At 49.1% G+C, this 23,213-nt stretch overlaps 1 protein-coding gene and 1 long non-coding RNA gene across 9 annotated transcripts in view; one reads left to right on the top strand and one right to left on the bottom strand.

Annotated features, from left to right (window-relative positions):
* FHAD1 (forkhead associated phosphopeptide binding domain 1) overlaps positions 1–23,213 on the top strand; it is a 121,892-nt gene that overhangs the window by 27,769 nt on the left and 70,910 nt on the right. For all 7 annotated transcript variants that reach the window (XM_077899537.1, XM_077899539.1, XM_077899536.1 and 4 more), the window contains exons 4-6: positions 9,012–9,279; positions 17,286–17,395; positions 20,647–20,862. In XM_077899537.1, the coding sequence (XP_077755663.1) occupies positions 9,012–9,279; positions 17,286–17,395; positions 20,647–20,862 (594 nt within the window). The remainder of the gene's footprint in view (positions 1–9,011; positions 9,280–17,285; positions 17,396–20,646; positions 20,863–23,213) is intronic.
* Positions 10,021–12,504, bottom strand: LOC144314898 (uncharacterized). Of its 2 annotated transcripts, none has more exons than XR_013380743.1 (3): positions 11,510–12,504; positions 10,435–10,531; positions 10,021–10,328 (listed from the first exon to the last, which is right to left on the bottom strand). It is a non-coding gene; the product is annotated as an uncharacterized LOC144314898 (long non-coding RNA). The 2 variants fall into 2 exon arrangements; XR_013380742.1 differs by having other exon boundaries at positions 11,520–12,497.

Raw genomic sequence — 23,213 nt, 5'->3', positions numbered from 1 at the left:
AGCCACCAACAGTAGAAGAAAATGCAGTTGCACTTACTGGCTTCCCTATTCGCCTCCCCTAACTTTCTCCCTGGAGGTTGCTGCAGCTCCAGGGCAAACCCAGTCCCACCCTTCCCCGCTGGGAGTGCCTGCTGGCTCCTGCTGGGTGCGCGTGGCCCCTCCGAGGAAGGACTCTAAGCTGGGGTGTGCACTCGCTGTTCACGTCCCACGGGCTGGGAAGTGGCCGTTACCACCCGGTTCTTCAGACAAGGCACAAAAGGAACGCACTCGTCAGGGCCCACGGATGGTCAGCCGCAAAGAGGGAGCATGTGATGCTCAATCCCACGCCCCTAACCAGAGATTGGCAAACTCCAGCCCACGGGGCCGCATCCAGGCCATCACCTGTTTTTGTGAATAAAGTTTTATGGGAAACCAGCCGTCCTGTGTCACGTCAATGTCACCCACATCTGTCGTCCTGCTACGGCAACAGAGCTAGTTGGGTGGAGCCTGCGGCGTGCAAAGCCAGCAATATCTACTGTCTGGCTCTACAGAAAACATTTACCAGCCTCTGTTTATAACCCCCGGCTCCACTGATTCTCCTATTTTACTTTAGTTCCTGAAAGAAAAGCTGAGAATGGAGGTGAGGACAGGGAGAAGGAGCTGGCCCAGCTCAAGCCCTGCTGGGCTCCAGGAACGTGCTGCTTAGTTCCTTTTACCTGGTTAACTGAGGAATCATTAAAAATAGGCAAGCTGAGAAAATAGATTCAAACAGTCTTTTCATCCCATCTTTTTTTCAAAAAGCTGGAAATATGTGGTTCTGAATATGTATACGTAATACGCATTTGCACACGTCGTAATAGACTCGCATTGAGATTTGGCTGATACAAGTGCTAGGCATTAACGTGTAATACACACCGCAGTTGTATATTATAAATTTCACTGTTTCTTCAATGGGGAAGTTTTCTTTTAAAACTTGGGAACGCTCTTCCCAGTACGAGTTTTGAAAAGATACTTGGGATTTGTAGTCTGAAGTCTGCTGTAGCTAGAAAACTGTATTTGTTCAAAGTTTCTGTGTGTGACGTTTCACTGCGTGTCTTGTGGTTGGTTCCTTGATCTTAGATCACTTCTTCTCTGGGCCACTGCTTTACCTTTACAAGTTTAAAGATAAATGAATGTGGTGCATGTTTACACTCTGGTGGGTTGTGTTTGAGTATATCGTAACCTGTATAACACCCTTCATTCTGACTATGCACTGATGCTTGTGCTAAAGTCTCAATAAACTTATTTTCCAGGAAACTTTATTGTTTGCAAGTGTCAGACACCCAACTCAAACTAGCCTAAGGCAGGGGTCGGCCGGGGTGGGGGGAGGTGGCGGGGAGCTCTTGTCACTGAAAAGACCAAAAGCACCAGCTTCAGGCCCAGCTGGATCCAGGTGCCTGAACAATGGTCAGGAATCTGTCTCTTTCATCTCTGTTAGCTTCACAATCTCAGGCAGTCCCTTTGCCCCCCTTATACTGAGGTGGCCACCAGCAGCCCCAGCACCCTCTAAACTTAGTAGCTCCAAGAAAAGAAGAAATTTCTTAATTAGCTTGACTTGGATCATGTGCCTATCCTTGAACCAATCACTGAGGCCAAAGACATGGAATGCCCTGATTGCCCGGCCTGGGTCATGGTCTCTCCCCTGGAGCAGAAGAGATCAGCCCCACCAGAATTATGTGGAAAGGGAAAGGCTCTCCTCCACAAAGACTAAGGTACCCACAGAAGATGGAGAATGGATGAGGGCTAGGCAAAACAGAGAGACCCCACATGTCCATGACATTAGGAGGCATTCCCACTGCCTAAACTGAACTAATAGGATTTGAGAGTAGGAATTTGGGGAAGAAAATGAGAAATAATCCACTTTTCCATTGGAAAATCCCAAACCGATGCCCAAGGAAGCAGAGTAGCCCTGGCGAATGCATGTGATGAGAAGCTCACGGTCCATCCTGGGGAAGGGTGGCATTTCCATCCTCATGGCACCTCGGCATAGATTCCATTCTTGAGAAGATGTGGCTTTGCCTGTACCCAGGCTCGAGGGACCAGTGACCAAAGGACCAAAGGAACTCCTTAGAACAAAACTCTTGCTGGTCAAGCTCCTGTGGGACCCGCTGATGTGGTGAGGCACCCTGAGGTCAGGTGTTTCTTGTCGAAGGAGATGTTCTGAGGCCAGAGAAGTGGAGAGTGTGGGCAACCCATGGCCCCAGGCAGGGTGTCCCCAGCAAAAACACAAGAGGACTGTGGAGGTCTGTGTTGTCATCAGATGTCTATCTCCAGGCCACCCAGATGACATCGGAGGGCAGGGCGGGGACGCAGAGGGAAGAGCTCCAGTGAAGCCTTCACATCCTAGGGAAATGACCCCACCCGGGGAACCAAGGGACCAAGCTCGGCTGCCTCTGGCTTCCTCCGGCAGGTCCCTTTGTGATCGAGCTGGAACCACACTGCTGCTTCTCTTTTCTCAACTTCATGGGTGATCATTCATTCTTTCATCCCTTCAGTCTCTCAATCTGGCAAGAATGAACTGGAGGAGACCTCATCTAGGGGTAGAAAAGGCTTATTTGCAAAAATCTGGGTCTTTTCTCCTTAGACTCTCTTTCCCGTTTTACGGACTGACCAGGAAGCTAGTTAGAACTCGAAAGGAAAGACCGTAGGCTAGAAGACTTGCAGACAGTGGGGAAATTCGATGGGCCGCGTCTCCAACTTAACCCGGCTGGTAAAAATCCAAATGAAGGACCCTTCTGAGCAGCTCAAACAGACCCACCTCTTGAAGCTCCAGAAATTGTATATAACGTGTCAGGTCCCTGTTCCAAATGTATAATCCTGATTTCTCACATTGAACATCTTGGACACGATTGAGCCTTTTCTGGGGGACTTAAATTTATTACCCCCCTTGGAATTATTGCAACGACCCCAGGAGCTGCAGAGGGAGAGAAGGCTGTGGGCCCCGGGGCCAGATAGTGCCTCCTGCTGGCTGTCGGCGCTAACACCTGTGCTGCCTAGGCTAACCCGTCGGTGGTCGGTGGCGCCTTCCACCTCCACCCCTTCCAGTCATTACAGGTGTGCGGCCCTCAACTTTACTTAGGAAACTTCTGGGGCAGGATCCCTGGGTGGCGCAGCGGTTTGGCGCCTGCCTTTGGCCCAAGGCGCGATCCTGGAGACCGGGGATTGAATCCCACATCGGGCTCCCGGTGCATGGAGCCTGCTTCTCCCTCTGCCTGTGTCTCTGCGCCTCTCTCTCTCTCTGTGACTATCATAAATAAATAAAAATTAAAAAAAAAAAAAAAAAAAGAAACTTCTGGGGCTGGAAGCCGTCCCAGAGAACTCTCCCGTGAGTATGCTGCATCAGTAGTTGCATAAGGATTTTGTACCATTTTTTTCCTGGTAACCCGAAGTCTTTTTCTTTCCCCTCCCTTTAAGTAAATAACACTTTCATTTTTTAATAACTTCTAAATTTATATAAAGGTTATAAAAAAAAAAGCAGTGATAGCACAGAGAGTTCTTGTATACCCCTTCCTCCATTGTCCCCATTTTTACATTACCATCATACGGTTTTCCAAATCATGAGATTATTAACTGAACTTCAGGCTCCTGGACCCAACACGGGGCACCGCGCTGGCTTTCGTCACTGTGTCTTCCTAACCTCCTCTGGTCTGTGACAGCCTCTCAGTCTGGCTTTCATGACCCCGATAGTCTTGTGGAGTCCTGAGCAGGTGTCATTCTTCAGGATTCCTGGTTGTATTGTATTATGTTGTGTTCATATCCGATTTGTCAGATCCTTTTCTCGGAGTAGACTGGGGTTATGGTTTTCAGAAAACATGCCACAAAGGTGCAGTGTCCTTGTCACATATCAGGGGGTACTCATCGTTCACATGACATCCCCGGGGGATGTTAACTTCTTCGCTTGGCTAAGCTGGTATTTGCCAGGTTTCTTCACTATAAAATTACTACTTTCCCCCTTCCGTACTTTATTCTTTGGGAGCGGGTCATAAGTGTAACCCACCCCCAAAGGACAGGAGAGGAAGGAGTGGAGAATGGGAAGTTAGCTCCACCTCCTGGAAGGGGCCTATCTACACATGTGAAATTCTTCTGTAAGGAAGATTGTCCTTCCCTGTTTATGTATTTCCTGAAGCATGTATTTATATCAGTATGAACTCATGTATATTCAGTGTGTACTTTGGTTGATGACCCGGTACTACATCATCTGTCTTGTTGCTCAAATAACTCCAGCCGTGGCCACTGGGCGCTCTTTTGGGTTGGTTGCTGTGTCCTTTGACATGTCCCCACCCGTGGCTTTTGAGGACCTCCTTACTTTCCACAATTATAAGACGTGCCAGGCTTGTCATGCATTTTCCCAGCCCGAACCCCCAGAATCAGCCAAAGGCCTTTTGACTTGTGCTCCATCTGCCAGTTTTTCCACAAAGTTCAGCCAGCGAACACCCACAGCGCGTACCAGGCACTGCCGGCTGTGGCCAGCACCCCGCTGGTAAATGTTTACCAAGCAGCTCTCTGAAAAAAAGTTAAGTAAGCATAGAAAGAACGTGTAACACGTTCTCTACAAATAATAATAAAAAATACACTACTCTTTGTCGTACGTTCCGTATAGCCCGTCGACTCTCACAGCACGCTTTCACTGACTTTGCCTGAATGCTGACACCCATAGCCAACGTACCTTCGCGACTGATGGATGAGTGAGTGAGTCCCCAACCTGAACGTGGGCGGATATCTTTGCCTTGATGAGCAAGACAAAAGTGAAAGGAGAACGATGCATGCTGGAACTTCACATGTTTATCCATGACCTCTTTGCTGTACCAGATAACAGTTTTCAACCACTTCCTCAGTTTTACGCGCTACTCGTAATGGCTCTAGACACAACATGCTTTCATATAACTTACATTGTTATATACATACATTTTCTCCAGAACCTTCCTAAGTGTAGATGAGCAGGGAGAAAAAAAAAAAAAAAAGTCAAGCTTTGATTGACAGTGTTTCCTGGTTTCTGTGGTGTAAATATTCCCACCACGGCCAATGTCAAGCGACCAGTGAGACATCACTGAATACAGGGGTGCGGAGACGAGCGGTAGCACACACACAAGTAGAGTTAAAGAACCTCGAGAGCATGAATAATAATAAAATATAGTAAGATAATTGGGAAGGGTGAGATTTAACTATCTGTTAACCTTTGTTTCTAATATCATTTAATTGGATGTTTATGTAATTTAATTTTTATGAATGGCTGTGTTTATTCACTGGTTCGAGAAATTGCTGGGTGCTTAGTAACTGGCTCTCATGAGCCGGTAGTGGCTGGCCCCAGTGTTATCCGCTGGTACAGGGGACATGCCCTGGCCCTGCCCGCGTGGAGGCTGGGGTCCTCCGAGCCGCGTCCAGCATGTGGCACGTACCATAGGATAACACTTCCCTAGAAGAGTTGTCGGTGTTCCTAGAAAATCCTGTTTCCAAGCAGCCCATGCAACTTGTGGTTGTTCACCTCATTTCTTTCTTATTTTCTTTTTTGTGACTCAGAAAATCTCCTATTCCCGATCACTTAAGACCCTTTGGTGAGTTCGGAAAGCGGGTACACACACCCCCATGACTTCAAGTAGCCTCGAAGCTCTGAGAGCACAGGTGTCAGAGTCAAACAGCATCACTGCTTCCTGGCTTTGGGGCCTTGGGCAAGTCACTCAACCTCTCTGAGCTTCAGTTTCTTGATTCACAACCCCGGGAGGTATACATGTATCCCCATCTCCGGCATTATTCTGGCTATCGGATGAGAACACGTGTGTTAAGGGCACAGCACAGTCTCTGGCATGTGTGCGCCTTCTTGACCTGGTGGCTCAGAGCAGTCGAAGCGTCAGCAGTTCAGACGGCAGAGCACGCAGCAGGCTCTCCAAGGGCAAGGTCTACCCCACTCTCCCCCCAGCTCCCAGGCTTCCTGGCAGACTGTGTGCGTCCCGTGGGCGCCTTATATGCTACCCTTGATCCCTATACCTTGATACCCTATACCTTGATCATTTTAGAGTGTCCCATTCAACCTGCACCCTTTACAGGGCTACAGGCGCATATTGGAAAGATAACACAAAGAACGGATAGATAATTTTTTAAAAATGGATTATGTTTTCTTGAGTAAATCATTGACAGGTGTTTGTTCAAAGCTCATATAAATCCAGCAGTGGGTGTGTCGTGATTAATCCAGGTGGTTGACAACCTGCTATTTGAAAGATGGCGTAGATGAAATCGGGAGCATAACACATGCTCCCCCCAAAACAAAACAAAACAAAAAACACACGACATGCCATATGGTCAGAGAATAGGGAGGAAAGAAAGGAAAAAAAAGAAAAGAAGAAAAGCATTAGCATGTATTTTTAAACTAAAATTCCTAAAAACAGACTTGTTGATAACTGACCTTGACCCCAAGCTCTGTGTACATTCTAACAGGAGCACAGCCCAGAACGTGCTTCTAATGTGAGTCTTTTTCTTGTGTTTGCTTTACCCCTGCCTGTTTCCTTATAGTTACTGGCAGCAATTTCTGAGAAAACTTTGACCTTGCTTATTATAGAGCAAGCATGCCAACCAGAGAACATCAACTTTAACCTTCCAACCAGAGCCACCCTCACTCTGCAAGCTTGAGAAAGAAAGCAAAAAGCTTCATAGTTTTATTTTTGAACCCGAAAAGCCAGTTGGGAGTCTTTGCTGCATTTACGTGTCTCTGGCTCCTTCCCCTTTAGGGACCTCTTCATTAGGGCTCCGTGCTGCTCTAGCTGGCCTCATGGGGCACCTCCCAAGCCAGGGCTCAAGGCCAGCTTCCCAGCCGGCACCACCGTGTTCGCAGCAGCATGGCCACGGTAGCCAGAGTGGAAACAACCCAAGAGCCTACTGACACTGAACAGATAAAATGTGGGGTATACAAGAAGGTGGGTTATACTGCCACCTGCTACAGCGCGGGCGGACCTTGAGGACAAGATGCTCAGTGAAATAAGCCTGTCACCAAAAGACAAAGTCTATATGATTCCACTCACCCCAGGTACCTAGATAGTCTGATTCATAGGGCCGGAAAGTGGAATAGGGCGGGGGCGGTGCCAGAGGCTAGGGGAGGGGGAAGAGGATATTGTCGTTTAATAGGGACAGAGTTTCAGTTTTGCAAGATGGAAACCTTCTGAAGATCCAGCAACGGGGTTGCCTGGGTGGCTCAGTGGTTGAGCGTCTGCCTTTGGCTCAGGTCGTGATCCTGGAGTCCTGGGATCGAGTCCCGCATCGGGCTCCCCATAGGGAGCCTGCTTCTCCCTCTGCTTGTGTCTCTGCCCACCCCCTCTCTTTGTGTGTGTCTCTCATGAATAAATAAATAAAATCTTAAAAAACAAAAAAAAAAGTCCAGCAATGTGAGTGTCCTTCACACTCCTGAACCATACACTTAAAAACGGTTACAGTGGCGAATTTTATGTCGTGTAGGATTTACCACAATAAAAAGAGCAACCGCTTCCATCTGGGGCCCTGCTCCCTCAGGTGGGCTACCTTCCCAGGTCCCGCAGGTGTCTCCAGATCCTGGTGTCCAGCCACGGCTCCCTGGGGCCCCTTGGCTCTCAGTGGGTCCCACCACTGAGCCAATCACTGGGGCCAGGGAGTGGGATTGGCTGAGTGCTCTCTCAGCCCGGAGCCTGATTTCTCTGAGCACTGATCTCACCCACTCCAAGTATTCGGAGGGCACGCTCAGGATTCTTGACTTGCTGGAGCTAAAAGCTCAGTTCAGGAGCCTGAGCAAGCGGAGAACCTTCCTCTTGAACAAAATCCGTCTGAAGCTATAGGGAGCTCTGTGAGCCGGTGCTCATATTTCGGAAGCGCCCGCCTCTTACTTTGTGTCTCTGAGCTCTTATTCTTCCGTCTGTAGGAGAAATGTGAGCCCAGGGAGGAGTAGACGTGTGCCCTGCAGAGGGGACAAATATTTGAACTTAGTGGGTTTTTTTCTGCCAACAGAGGGGGAGGGAGGAGAGAGACACACAGACAGAGAGACAGGGCTCATCAGACCTCGATCTCAGCTCCCAACCCACCACTACCTGAGCCTGGGTAAATTCCTTACCCTCACCAAGCCTTGTTTATGAAGTAAGAATCAGGAGGCCTTCTGCTCGGCGAGAGGAATGGAGGAAGGATCAGGAAAGAGCAATAAATGACCGCCGGCCCTGATGTCTTGGTCTAACCACTAGACACAGGGGGAAGCCAGGTGTCAGCACCTCTCGGCACATGCTTGTCCGCGGTTAGATGGACTTGGGTGTGCTTCCCACTGACGGCAGCTGCGGACGTCTCCACGGGTCAGATGACGAAACATCCCCCTGGCATCTCCCAAGAATCAGATGTGATAGGTGTTGAAGATCAAAGGTCAACGCGACCACCAGGACCCCTGCCCAATCCCAGAGCTCTCGGCTTCGGAGGACAGAAGGCGTAGAAGGGCCTAAGGGATGGGCAGTGTGGGGGGAAGGAAAGCGAGCTGAGGGCCCTAGAGCTGGGCCTGAATCTCAGTGATTTGTTCATTCGTTCTTTGAACCAGTATTCAAGGGCCTGCTCTGAATGTGCCGGCGCACTCGTTCTAGGTGCTGAGGCTACGGGGGGAGCAAGATAGACAACAGGCCCTATCCTCTTAGAGGTGACATTTGTCCAGCTCAGAGGCTCCCTGGCAGTCGGCGATCTTGGAAAGTCACGAGGTCTTGCTCAGCCCCAGTCTTTTGACAGAGCATCCGGTGTCTGCCTTAAGGCCAATAGGGCCATGCAGGTGACTCTCTTGGCGGCATGCCTGGCATGAAGGCGGCACCCAATTAATGGTGGTGCAGTAGTGTGCAATGCGGCCCACGGTGGGAACCACCATCCCAAACTGGGGGAGAGTCTGGGAGGGCTTCTTGGGGGAAGAGACTTATAAGCCGAGCCCTACGGTGACAATTATAGGGCTGAGACAAGGGTGGAGACCACTCCCAGCTGACCAGAACCTCCTCTGACCCTCTTGTCTGCCCCTATAGGTCTCCTTCCCATGGATGAGTGGCCCAGTACCTTGGCCAAGACCACAGCCACCTCGGGCCATGCAGCAGCCGAAACAGTCACCCTCTCCACCACAGATGCCCTTCCACTCGAGCATCCGGCCAGCACCAGCGCAGAGGAGCTGGTCCCAGGGGTTTCCCAGACCCGCCATGGTCCCGCCTGCCTCCCACAAGCGGCCTGTGAGTGCCAGCGGGAAGATGTTCTCCTTCGTGGTGGACAGCACTCACAGGCCGCCCATCATCAAGCAAGGTATTCACGCGCACTTCCGCTGGTGGCTTTGGGGACGGGTTTAGAGCCACAGCATGAGTCTTGGTTTTTGCTTATTTGCTCCAATTCAAAAAGTAGAACAGAGTCAATTGTGAGAAAATCAGAGATGGGGCGTCAGGATGGTTCAGTCAGGAGTGTCTAACTCTTGACCTGACCTCAGGTCTTGATCTCAGGGTGGTGAGTTCAAACCCTATGTTGGCAAAAGCCCAATGTGGAGCCTACCCAAAAAAATTAAAAATTGGGGGATGGAGCACCTGGGTGGCTGAGTTGGTTGGTCTTTGGCTCAGGTCATGATCTCAGAGTCCTGGGATTGAGCTCTACATCCGGCCCCCTGCTCACCGGGGATTCTGCTTCTCCCCCGCCCCCCACCATTCCCTACCCCCACCCCTGCTTGTGATCTCTGGCTCCCTGTCAAATAAATTAATTAATTAAAAAAAATTTTTAATGGGGATAAACAGAAAGCAAGAAAATAGTTAATATCATTTGTCACCCTCATCACCCAATAGCCTCTGTTGACTTTTTGGGGCCTATCCCTCTAGACTTTGTGCTCTGACATATGCACACATAAGCAGCCCTGTGGCGAGGGTGTGGGTGTGGGTGTGTGTCGGTGTGTGCGTGTGTGCTCACGTAGGAATGTGTAGCAGGATGCAGACTTACAACTTTGACTCAGATGTGCAGAAACATTGGCAACTGAAATCCCCCTTGGCCACAACAGCCTCCGGAGTTTTTAAAATATTTTATTGCCATTTTACAGGTGAGAGGAGGCTGAGGCTTATCGAGGAATATTACCTCCCGATGTGACATATTCAATCTAGTCCAATCTCACATTTTTCAGTCAAATTTAAGGCTGATTACCTCAATCACTGTCACCGTCACTCACAGCCTGGTCACTCTGGGGGCCAGCCTTCAGGGTTTCCCTCCCTCATCCTCTTCCATGGGGGAGGTGGGGGGGCTTCCTGCCTGTCGCTGTCCTCTTGGCCTCAGCAGCAGGCTTGACTTGATCCCTGGCATGATTGCAGCTTCCTCCAAACCTGTGATGTGAAGATCCCATTCTCTGTCCTCTGCACCCCAGCCCCAGGCCCCACATCCCCCTCTGTGTCTCCACATCCTCCCCTGGTCTCACTCAAGACCATTCACCTGGTCACCTCCCTCAGCTATTCAAATAATAGTTGTTGTCGTGAAATAAGCAAACGGAGGAGTAGGTGCAATGCAGTTACATCGTCTTCTTCTTCTTCTTCTTCATCCAAAAAAAAAAAAAAAAACCCTTATGTGCCATCAACACCAAATGAAACTACTCAGCCATTTCCCCCCGTACCTTCTATAAATATGAAAATCTTCAAACACAAAGCAAAGTAAAAACAATCTCCCACCTAACTCCACCATTAACACTTTGCTGTACTCTTTGTATCTGTCTATCCATCCTTCTATTCATTCATTAATCCATCTTATTTTTTGGTGCATTTGAAAATAAACTGCACACATGTAGTCTTGCCCCTTAATATGTTAGTTTATATACCATTAACCAGAGTCCAACAGTTTTTGTCTTTTGGGTTTTTTTTTTTTTCAGTTTTTGTCTTTTTGATGTAAAACTAACATGCAATGTATATGTTATCAATCACTGCATGACAAACTCTCCCAAAACTTAGTGGCCTAAAGCAAAACAAAAACAAAAACCCCAAACATGAATTATCTGGTATAGTTTCTGCAGGTCAGGAATTTGGGAGCTGCTTAGCAGGGTGGTGGTGGTTCAGGGTCTCTTATAAGGTTGCAGATGAGCTGTCGGCCGGGGCTGCAGTCATCTGAAGGCTTGACCAGGGCTGGAGAATCTGCTTCCAAGATGGCACCCTCAATGGCCATTGGCAAGAGGCCCCAGGTCCTCATCATGTGAACCCATCCAGAGAGCTGCTGGAGTATCCTCAGTGGAGAGCAGTTGGCAAGTGATCCAAGAGAGCAAGATGGAAACTACAGCATCTCTTAGGACCAAACCTCAGAAGCCACTCTGTCATTTCTGCAAGATCCTATTGGTGACACAGGTCAGCTCTATCCAGTGTGGGGAAGACTTCCCGTGGGCCTGAACGTTAGGAGGCAAAAATTATTGGCAGCCCTATCTTAGAGCCTGGCTACTACAATGTGCCCTCTGGTCCTCAGTGATTCACACACACACACCCCCACCTCACTTGTCTAATTCCTTCCCCCTCTCCCGAGTTCTTACAAAGTCTCACCCCATCCCAGCATCAGCCTAAATTCCAGGATCTCATCATATAAATCAAGTCCAGGTACCGATGGGGCTCACTGGGGCTAGTTCCTTAAGTTCAGCTTCTCAAGTCCCATTTCCAGCAGTCTGAAGATCTGTGCACTAAAGAGACGGGTTGTCTGTCTTTCACACACCCAACGTACACTGGCGGGCCAGGCATAGCATACTGTGGTGGACACGCCTTCTGTTCAAAAAGGAAAAACAAACACACAGGAGTCCTTTCAGTCCTTCAGCAGTTCTGAAATCCAGCCAGGAAAATGTTTCAAGGTCCCTGATTAGGACTTAGGCCTATTCTTGCCCCAAAATGACCCTCTGTGGCTCTTGCCTTTGCCCTCTGGCTCCTTGATCAGCCCTGTGGGTCCTCCTATCTTTTCCATGAAAGGTATCACACGTTTGCAACTGCCTGGTTTTATAGTCAGCTACCTGCCTATAGACATGAGAACTTCTTCCGTTTCTGTGCGTCTCTGCCTCCAGCAGTCCACATTGGTCATGTTCCTTATTGAGGTTCACCCTAGCAGGCAAAAGCCATGCCCACATATTCCTTTGACACAGGCCCTCCTCCGCCCGGGGCTTCTGCCAAGAGTGGGAGGGATAGCACTCCGTAGAAGCCCTGGGCCCAAATCATTCTCCGAGACACCGGCTCCGATGGTTCTGCATTCTCGACAAAGGATATTAAAGGTTTTACACTCAGCTTCGTCTTCAGAGCATGTTTTCCTGAGAGTGGTCTGATTTGATCTTTGCCCAGAACCTGTGTCTTAGGTTTCATTTGCCACGTGGCGAGGCAGAGAATCTTCCAGCCCAGTCGAGTCCCAGCTTCTTATGGTTCAACGTCCCTCTGTTGGCCGCTCCCCCCTCCCACGGTTCACAGGAAGTACCAGGCTCCGTCACCCAGTTCATTGGGAACATTTTCTACTTCCCCCATCACCACAGGCAATGTGTTGCAAAACTTCCTGCCACCGCATGTCGGGGATCCTTATAAGAAGAGAGAGATCAGGGATGCCCACACGTGGAGGAAAGGCCGTGTGAAGACACAGAAAGAAAGTAGCTAGCTACAAGAAGAGAAGCCTTGGGAGAAACCAACCCCGATGGCATCTTGACCTTGGACTTCTAGCCTCCGGACTGTAAGAAATACAATTCCATTGCTTAAGCTGCAGTCTGTGGCATTTTGTTATGACAGCTGAGCTGACCATTGCAAAGCCCGCCCACTGTTGGAGAGGACAATCCACGGGTGTGAATACCAGGAGATAATGACCCTTGGTGCCATCGTGGAGGCTGGCCGCCACACAGAGGCACCCAGTCCAAATCCTAAAGACACAATTAAGGTGCACACATGCTGTACACACATGCTCCGGAGAATTAGCTGATAAGTTTCAGGAGAGCCAGGCGGTTGTTAAAGCACGGAAGCGACTTCTCTCCCATTTGGCAATTAGGTGCAGCTTGAAACTTCCTAAAGCACCTCTGTCCCCACCACCTCGCCCCATGCCCTCCCACTGCCCCAGCCATCCCATCCCTCCCTTAGAATTCTCCCCACGGGGATCTCCAAATGATCCAGCAACTAGAGGGTTTGTTTTGAACTGAGGCAAGCCAGTTCGGTCATACATGGCCCTTGGGTTCTCATTGAAAGGTAACAGGAGCCAGTAAAGATGTTTGGGGTGGGCGGGGGAGACTGCTCCAGCCCCTCTCTGCCCGAGTGTAAGGAAAGCAAGTCTCAGATAAATGCTGCCTCCAGTAGCAAAGGGGTCCCAAACCTCACTCAGCCTGTTCTGTAGGTTTGATCAAGTCCAGGCTCTCTGTCCTTTAAGGGCTTCAGCCATCACCTGATAGAAAAGGCTCAGTCAAGACAGCCAGGACAAGGTCACAGAGGCATCTAGAGTTATCTAAACCAAGCCTGAAAAAAAAATTAAATTAAAAAAACTAAAAAATTAAAAAATTAAATTAAAATTAAAAAAATAATAATAAACCAAGCCTGAACCCGAGTCCCTCCTGGGGAGCATGAGGGAGGGGCTGCCCAGTGCTTCAGCTCACCTGCAGGCAGTCTCTTCCTCCATTTGGCCACTGGGAGCCTGTTCATAGAGCATGCACAGTAATGGGCCACCCTTTTTTACCAACAAAAACTCATTTCTGGCCTTCAGCTTGCTAATTTGGAAAGTGTCAAGTGTCATAGCTGCCTCTGGACTGCACCTGTCCAATGTAATGCTGCCCGGCCACCCCAGGCAGGGGGACTCCTGATTAGGGCGACTGACTTCCCCTGGGCTGAAAGGTAAACAACTTGCTATATATAGCATCAAACAGACTCCGCTGAATGTTGAAAAAATAAGCCACAGGCCTTGCGACAGACATGAATGTACCACAGGGGCTTCCAGGAGTCGGCTGGATGTTATAGTCAAAAGCCTGTGCCATAGAATTATTGTTTTTTTGTTTTGTTTCGTTTTTGGGGATCCCACTTCTCCTGAATTCCTTTCAAAAAAAAAAATCCAGTTATAGATATTGGCAGGAAATGAGACATCAAGTAAAGAGGGAGGAGCACAAGATGGAAAATGTTCTAGGCCCGTGCTTTCTGGTGCAGTAGCCACCAGCCACACGCAGACTGAGCTAACGTAGCTAATGTGACAGAGGAAATAAATGTTTAATTTACATTAATTTAAATTTCAAGACCGATACCTGATTCAGTTATTGGAAGGCTTGGAGCATGCCTGGAACATCTTGAGTATGCAAATCTACTTCTTCAACTGCACGTTTTTTTGCGAAACCCAAATACAGATCAAGTCTTCCCATTGAAAATTTAGCTTCCAAATCGAGAGGCACCGTAAGTGTAAGATGAACCCTGAGTTTCAAAGACTTGGTGCCCAGAAGAAAAAGAATGTAAAATATCTTGATCTTTTTGGTCTTGATGATGCGTGGAAATTATCATTTTTTAATGTACCAGGTTAAATAGAATATATTTCAAAATCAGTTCCACCTTTTTTTTTTTTTACCTTTTTAATGTGCCCAGTACTAAATTTAAAGTTTAAATTGTCTTATGTAGCTCTCATTATTTTTCTATCAGACTGCACTGCTCAGTGACCCTCCCGGGGAAGGCCTTCTGCTGCCCCTTATTCCACCCAGCTCTTGCCCCCTCCCGTCACCGTCACCCTTAGCAGGCAGCTGCCTTCCAGAATTCCTGGGGAGGAAGCAGGAAGGAATTCCACAGAGAGAGGGAGTCGCCCGGGCCCAGGGCCCACTCGCTCCCCACGCAGGATGCTGACCCAATGTGGAAGACACATTCTCAGGAGTGGTGTGAGCACACCTGCTGTCTGAGCTGTGAGGCCAGCACCCCCAGCAGGCCCTCTTCCCTAAGCCCTGCCCATCCACAGCCCTGTAGGCCTCCATCAGAGACAGGAAGCCAACTGTGTAGGTGGGTAGGAGGGGAGCTTTCTTTTCTGGACTATTTCTAGGGGGACCAGATGGTATTGCATGGACTGTGCACCGTGGAGTGTCTCCCTTCCTGTTGATTGCCAAGGACTAGGTTAGGGACTCACTTGATGGAGTTTTAGCAGCTGCCTGATGAAACTGGTAAAGGGACCAAGTGTCCTGCTTTGCCAGGCAATGCGGGGCTTCCTGAGATGGGGACTCTCAGTACCAAAGCCAGGAAGAACCCAGGCAAACCGGAATCAGGCATGTTCCTTCTTGCTGCAGGGTCTCAGGCCACGTTCCTCCAATGGGACTGGAGACTGTCCAATGTCTCCCACTGGTCCCGCCCACCGCCCACTCTGGGCAGTCACTGTCCCTTCCACCTAGAATGCTGTTTCCTCCCCTCTACACTTCATGAAGTCACTTGCCTTTCAGTGCATGGCTTGAGTGTCTCTCCCTCAGGCATTAGCCGGGGAGAGGGTGTGACCCCAGGTCCAGCCACACCAGGAGGTGTACCCCAGACGGTTCTGGTGCCGACACAGGGAGGATGGATGAGAGCCCAGGCCCCTTTTCTTCTACACGCCCGGGGCCACTCATCCAACATGCAAGGCCACGCGTTCACCAGGCACCACGGGCCTTTGACTATGTCCACTTGTGCTTCTGGAGTCGACAAACACATCCAAGACCTGGGGGAGAAAATCATTGGCTCTGAAATCCATAAAGAAAAATGCGGAATCAAAGTGAATAAGTGATGGAATAAATGTCCACAAATGTGACAGTGTGTACTTCATTAATTGTTAATGGTAACATTCATTAATGTTTCATCACCTTTGAAAACAATTGGTTCAATTTCTCACTTCACAAGAAGACAAGAATGTGCGGTGTATGCCCAGAAATCCATCAATGGGAAATTTCAAACGTGCCGCTTAGAGCCAAATGATCTCAAAAGCAGGAATATAGAAATCTTCTCAAAAGTTTCTACACCAAAAAAAAAAAAAAAAGGTTTCTACAACAAAACAAACAAACTTATTTAGTGTTAATGTGAGTGAATCATGGTATGTTTGATGGAAAAAAAAAAAAAAACAGACAGGAAAACCTAAATGTCTACCAAGTGGATCCAAGTTAAATATGTTTGGCACATTTGGACATGGACTGCGGTGCCTGGCTGGCTCGGTCCATGGAGCATGCAACTCTTGATCTCAGGGTCATGAGTTCCAGCCCCACGTTGAGTGTAGAGATTACTTAAAAATAAAAAAAATAAATCAAATAAATTAAATAAATAAATAAATAATAAAATAAAATCTTGGGGCACCTGCGTGGCTCAGGCAGTTAAACATCTGCCTTCGGCTGAGGTCATAATCCCGGGGTCCTGGGATCGAGCCCTGTGTTGGACTCCCTGCTCAGCAAGGACATGCCTGCTTCTCCCTCTCCACCATCCCCAAGCTGGTGCTCACTCTCTCACTCTCTCTCTCTCCCTCTCTCTCTCTCAAATAAATAAAATCTTTTAAAAAAATCTTTTTTTAAAAAAGAACATAATGAAGGGAATTAAAAGGCACAAACTTCTAGTTCTTAAAAAAAAAAGCATAGCTGCAAATACGGACATTGGAGGATGTTTTTGATATGTTGTCAAGTGAAAAAGCAAGCTGGAGAAAAATCTCTGCAATAGAAATCCATTTTTGGCTTTTTCTTTAAGGATATAATTGCAATAAAAATCGCTAACATTTAGTACTTAATGTAGTCCTCGGGGGCGGGAAGCTTCTTCTGGAAAGAGAGGCTTTTTCTGTAAATATTTTAGGCTCTGCGGCTATACTGTCTCTGTCACAGCTACGCAGCCCTGCTTTTGTAGCTGGAAAGCAGCCACCGACAGTATGTCCATGAATGACTGTGGCTGTGTTTCAATAAAAGTTTATTTAAAACACAGCTGGGAGGCCAGCTTTGTCCCTGGTGCCATAGTTTGCCGACCCCTGCTCTACACCGTTACTGCATTTCATCCTGAGTGCCCTTGATAACAGTGCCCCATATAACATGTAAGTTAGGTAACTAAGGCTTAGAGAATAAGTGACCTGCCCAAGGTGACCAGCTCTTGCACGGTGTAGCAAAAAAGCCTAGCAAGGGACCCGCCAAAGCGAATCGGCGCGGTTACCCCTGAAAAGGGGAGGGACAGTCCCTTCCCTTTCTGATACTTCAGTGATGCCTTCTTCATCGCTTTGCAATGAATGTAGACACCGCCTTGCAGTGTTTCACAGCAGCAGGGAAAGAGTCTGAAAGTAGTCTAAAAATATCCTTCCCGACCTCGGGGACACTCACAATGTCCTGTGTGCTCTCTGTTGATCCCGTGCGTTAGTGTGGACCGATGCTGTGGAGCTGTCGGAACAGTCAGTGGTCGAAGGAATTTCCAGGGCAGGACTTTCCAGGGACATTTACGTGGACCGGGACCCAGCCCAGCAGGATAAGGTGAGGGGTCTCGGGAAGGACAGAGCTATAGCAGCAGAAGAGCCTGCGGAGGGATTGCCTCTTGTCCCCTGGGCTCTAGAAGTGCCTTTTTCACTATGTCCAAGAAACCACCTTTTAGTCCCGGGACATTCAACCAAAAGTTTGGTAACTGCTCATTTTATCCCAAATCACAACATCTACAAGCATGAAGCATTGAGCACCTACCACGGGCTGGACTGTGTCCTGTGCCCTTAACGTTCAATTTGCTCATTAATCTTCACCAGCTCCAAAATAGGTGTTATCCCCCTCACTTTACAGATGAGGGAGCCGAAGCTCAGAGGGGTTCAGTAACCTGCCCAGCGTTGCACCCTGGGAGGGCAGCGCTGGGATTCAAACCTCGGGCTGGTTAACTTGGAGGCGGGTGCTCCTGACACCCACACGGTGACCTTGAGTGGTGGGACAGTGGTGGGGAAAACCCGTTTCCTGGCAGGAAGAAGTGAGCACTGACGTGGAAGACTGAGCCAGGACAGAGGCTCCCTGAAGAACCAGAGAGGTTTAGGATGAAGCGAGAGTGCGAGCCAGAGCAGGTGAAGCCCAGCCATGCTGGGAAGGGTCCAGGGTGATGTCTCCTTCCAGAGACACAACCTGAAATTAGCCTAAGAGAAGCAGTCCTGCGATGTCATACCTCCTTCAAGACCAGGACCTGAGCCCTGTGGCGATTCTCTGCATTTGTGAGGAGCAGAACCACTTGGGGTCCTGGAGAGCCGTGGGCATCGGTGACTGCAGGTGGCAGGTGTGCCAGGAGCAGACCTTGGAGAGGTGTTGCTGTGGGGCGAGCAGCCAGGCTCGGATGCTGTTACCAGTTCTCTACGGCTGCGTGCAAGCCGCCCCAACACTTAGTGGCTGAAAATGGCAATTTATTGGGTGCCCGGCTGGCTCAGTCCGTAGGGCCTGCGACTCTTGATCTCAGGGTCAAGAGCTCAAGCTCCACATTGGGCATGGAGCCTACTCAAAAAACAAACAAACAAACAACCCAGCAACTTATTACTTCCCAGAATTGACAAGTTGACCTGGAAGCTTCTTCTGCTGGTGTCCCCTGGCTTCACTCATGCAACTGTCATCAGCCAGTGGCATGGCCCAGCCGGTGGTCTCGGATGGCTCATTCCCATGTCTGGGACCTCAGCCGGCGTGCCTGGAGTGATGGGTCCCTCTCTGCACTCGGTTTACCATCCGGGGCTTCTTCACCGGCCCGGGCCTCCGGGAGGGCCAGAACAGAAGCTGTAGGGCCTTCTAAGCACTTGTCTGGAGATTGTTCTTCAGCACTTCTGACCTCTCCTATTGGTCAGAGCAAGACACAGGACCAGCCCTGATTTAGGGGCTGGGGACGTAGATTCCACTGCTTGATGGTAGAAGCTGCAAAGCATCTGTGGTCGTTTCTCCATCCACCCCAGTTTTAAAACTGCGGAAATAGAATCGCAGCCACGTTTATAATCTTTTCTATTTAGAAACCATTTATGCCCTGACTTTCCAGGATTCCTTCAAATGCAGGTGGCAATAAGCACATTAGCTTAAGGGAGGAAAAAAAAAAGGCATTTTTTGGGGTCATCTTTTTAAAAATGTTTGAAACCTGCTAGTTTCAGGCACGGCTCGATACAGGAGCTTGAGTGAGCATTTCAGCGTGCTCTCTCCTCCCCATCTCTTCCCTCTGTTTCCCTCCAAGTTTGGCTTTTTGCAAGACACTGGCTTCATGGGAAAGGACAAACTCAGGCAAACCAGCCCATAAATTTAAAGTTTGGGATCCACAAGGAGGCAAGATCCTCTCCATCTGTAATGGATGCATGAAATCTCTGAGAAAACCCTGGTTGTCCAGCTTGGGTCACGGACACATGAGGAGGTGGGATGGGAAGGAGCAGGGCACGTGACCAAACGGTCTTATCAAGACCCCATGGGAGGGAGAGCACTCTCCCCAGGAAGAGCCTGGGGTCTTCACAAAAGGCAGCAACCACGGCTGTACACCACACCTTACGGGCTTCTCTATACTCCAGGGCCCAGCACAGGGCCTGGCACATAGTAGCTGCTCAGTAAATGTTTATCGCATAAACATCTATTCACATATTGCACAGTGAATCAGCACCTGGCTGCCGCAATCGGATGAAACAGGCACAGCAGCCCATGAGCGTGGGATCTGTTTGATGCTAACCCTTGAAATTTTGCCACAAGCTTTTGTAGGGATTCAAAGAAAAACCCTTGGCGGCAACTGGCAATGCCAGAGAAGCTTCCTCGTGATGGAAACCCTGCCCTTGGGTCGGGGAACTGGGAGGTCATGAGGCCAATTAGCCAGCTCCCCAGGAAATGAGTTGGCCTACAAATTACTCACTTACCTCCTTCCAACCAATGGAAAATTGCTGGAAGAGCAGGGACTATTATAAAAGCAGAAATTCTGTAGCTGCATTTGAAAATACATCTGGGGACTTGTTTTTCAGTTTTTCTGACATTTTATTGATGACTTCTGGTGAGAAGATTGGGGTTTTTTTTCTCTTTTGGGGGGGGGGAAGCCTAACAAATTCTTGGGCTGCAGAGCTCTTTCTTTTGGAGACATGGAGAAGTGGGTTAATTATGCCTGTGGGTAAAGTCGGCCGGCAATTTTTTTTTCCAACCCAAAGTTTACATGAGCCCACGCAAATAAATCACCGTTCCTGTCCCATTCGCTTTGCAGACTCAGTTACCTGGAGTAAATTTTTACGTGAATAACGCAAAGAGGCAGGAAACACCAGAAGGGAGGAAATGAAAATACATATTTCAGAATGTATTAAATTTTTTAAGTTGAATAATAGTCCTCATTATATGCAGGATGTGGTCAAATAGAGAGTATTGTCCTAACTACCTTTCCTGGGTCCCCACCGTGCTAGGCTGAATATTATAAACAAAAACATTATAAATAAACTCCCCAGCAACAAAAGTTCCCAGGTCGGGTGGTGGTTCTCAACATGAAAGTATAATTTTACAGGAAAGGAAATTTTCAGCCTGTGAGGTATAAACATCTATTACAGGAGCCTGTATACAGTATATCATTTTCACCAAACTCTTGTCTCTGTGAGGTTTTCCAAGTGGCAGAGACAACCTTGAAAGCCCCCTTCCTCCCCCCCGCCCCACCCCCCGTCCCCTTCCCAAAAGAATTACACCGTGTTTTCCTTATATTTTTTTTTTTTAATGGGCTCGGTCTTGCCCGCGGACCCACACCTTAGTGAACTCCCCGTCTGGCCTCCACCCAGGATGAAATCATTCTGCTCCTGGGGAAAGAAATCAGCCGTCTCTCGGATTTTGAACTCGAATCCAAATACAAAGATGCCGTGATAGCAAACCTGCAGAATGAAGTGGCCAGCCTGAATCAGAGGCTGTCGGAGGCAACCACGTCCAGGCAAAAGTTCCAGGTTCTGGATGAAGACATCGATGACAAGCAGAGTGAGATCCAGAGCCTGAAAAACCAGGTAGGACTCGGAGACAAGTTGGCAGAGGCCTTAGGGTCACAACACAGGGTGACAGCTCCTGGGTAGAGCCAGGGGAGTGTGGAAGGGAGCCCCCCAGGTAGATGGGAAAGTGGCGGCCCTGGTAGTGTGGTGGGTATGAGCTCAAATCCCAGGAACTGGGGGCATGGCCGGCTCCTACCCTACTAGTAGAACCACGGTAACTTCTGTTAAGCCCCGACAACGTGCAGGCACTGGGGCCGGTGCTGTAGGTTCATTGGCTCGCTTAAACCGCACGGTCCTCTGACACATGCCATTCCACAGACAAGGAGACTGAGGCAGGCTCAGAGCCCCCTGGGAACTTGTTCAGGTCACATAGCAAGTTAGAGGGGGCAGCGCACAGTAAACACGGGTCTGCCCCTTGCAGACCCTATGCTCTCACCCCACCTCCTGTCCCTACCCAACTCCCTTGCTTCAGCGACACTGTCTCTCACATCCACCCCAGCCGGGCTCCAGCAAGAGCTCTGGGTGGTCAGCTGGAGAGAGGGAGCGGAATCCCCCATCATCCAACCCCACCCTGAAGGCAGTTGCTGGTTCACTTTACGGAGCTTCATCAAACAAAAATTCCCCACCTAGAATTTCTGCATTATCCTTGAGACTAGTTAAAACTGGCTGTTGATCTGCTACATAAATTATATGTCAACAAAGTTGGTTTGAAAAAACATCAAACTGGCCACTGATGAATCGTGGCCTCGGTGCGTAATGTTGCCTAAGGCTGTGGTCATGCTTGGGGCCTCTGTTCTCTCCTTCCCTGTTCGCTGCCTTCCCACCCCAACCCCAACCAACTCAAGGTGCGTGGCCTCAATCCTAGAAACGGTGCCCCCAGGAAGGGACTTAGGTTGCTCGAGATGAACCTAGGAGATTCTACTGGGAGATCATAAGCTCCATGACAGCAGGGAGTGGGCCCAGCCACCTTCTAGAACGCTGATAGGACCGTGTCTGTTTGTCCATTCATTCAAGTAAGATTTGTGGGGTGCCTCTCCTGTCCCATGCCCTCTTCTGGGCTCTTCTCCTTTCTGGAAGCTTGTCTCTTTGCCCAGTCCCTCTGGTGTCATGCAAATGAAAGCCCGAAGCCGAGAAACCCTCTTCACTTGGCAGAGAATGAGGCAGGTATGATCTTTGCCTTCCCTCGGTTATGTTCATAACAGGCACGAGACAGACTTAATAAGTGAATCTCATATTCACACAAACAGATGACTCTCCGTTGGATGTGTTCTGGGAAAACCAATGAAAGTAGTAGATCCCATAGGAAGGACGACTTGACAGCTACCTTGACAGGAAGCTGACTCCTTGATGAGCATCTTGTTCTTGATCGGAGCCCACTTTTGCCAATGGACAGAGTGACATCTCTTTGGGTTACCCTCCCATCTCAGAACTCTCCTGAGTACAAGTGGTGTGTCTTGCCCAGGTGTGCGGACACAGGTGAACAATTCCCACATCATCTTTTTTTTCTTTTAGTCAAATACATGTGACATATGCTGTGTGATCCTCACTTATCTTTGAACGTCAGTAGGTCATGATTTGAATCTTGCTGAAAGTGGCTGGTGATATCTGGGGCAGGAGGGTGGGGATGTTCACAAAGAAAGGGTCTAGAAATAATCACACCGATTCATCATACTGTCGCCTCCCCCCAGTTGATCGTCACTTGTAACTGAAAGAGACTGTTTTGTTACAAGGCGCATCGGAACTGGAGGCCGCAGTGGGTCTGAACCCAAATCAAGTTGTATCAGCTCACACGGTCGTATCCTAAATACTGTACCGCCTGCAGAACATTCAGCCACAGGTGTGAGCCCCGTGGCAGGTTGATTTATTGATCTGATTACTTTGTAGGCTCTTCCCCTGTCCCCCTGAAAGGGTGCGCGCCAGGACCTGCTCCCAGGGGTCTTCCATCCGCTACAGCATCTCTGGGAACCGCCTGCCTCTGCGTGTTCTTGAAGGCCTGTGCTAATGAGCAGCCCAGTTATTCTCTCGAAGCCGTCCCCGTCACGCTGTCCACTTTCTTGCCATTCGGCGCCCATCTATTACACAGGACAGCAGACCTCGACCTTCTTGGGATGTATGCCCATTACAGACGGTGTGGAGCCTTTCTTTCCCACCCCGACCCCAACCAACTCAAGGTGCGGGGCCTCAATCCCAGAAACGATGCCCCCAGGAAGGGACTTAGGTTGCTCGAGATGAACCTAGGAGATTCTATTCCTAGAATCCATTTCTTCAGAAAGAAACAAAGAGGTTTGAAGACCATTTGGAGTTTTCTTGTATTCGGAAATCCTAAAACCCCAAAGCATAGATTGAATTCTCTTCTATCTGTCAGAAGC

The sequence above is a fragment of the Canis aureus genome, chromosome 5, assembly GCF_053574225.1.
Source record: "Canis aureus isolate CA01 chromosome 5, VMU_Caureus_v.1.0, whole genome shotgun sequence".
Classification (NCBI taxonomy): domain Eukaryota; kingdom Metazoa; phylum Chordata; class Mammalia; order Carnivora; family Canidae; genus Canis; species Canis aureus.
This window is presented reverse-complemented; position numbering and strand designations above follow the sequence as displayed.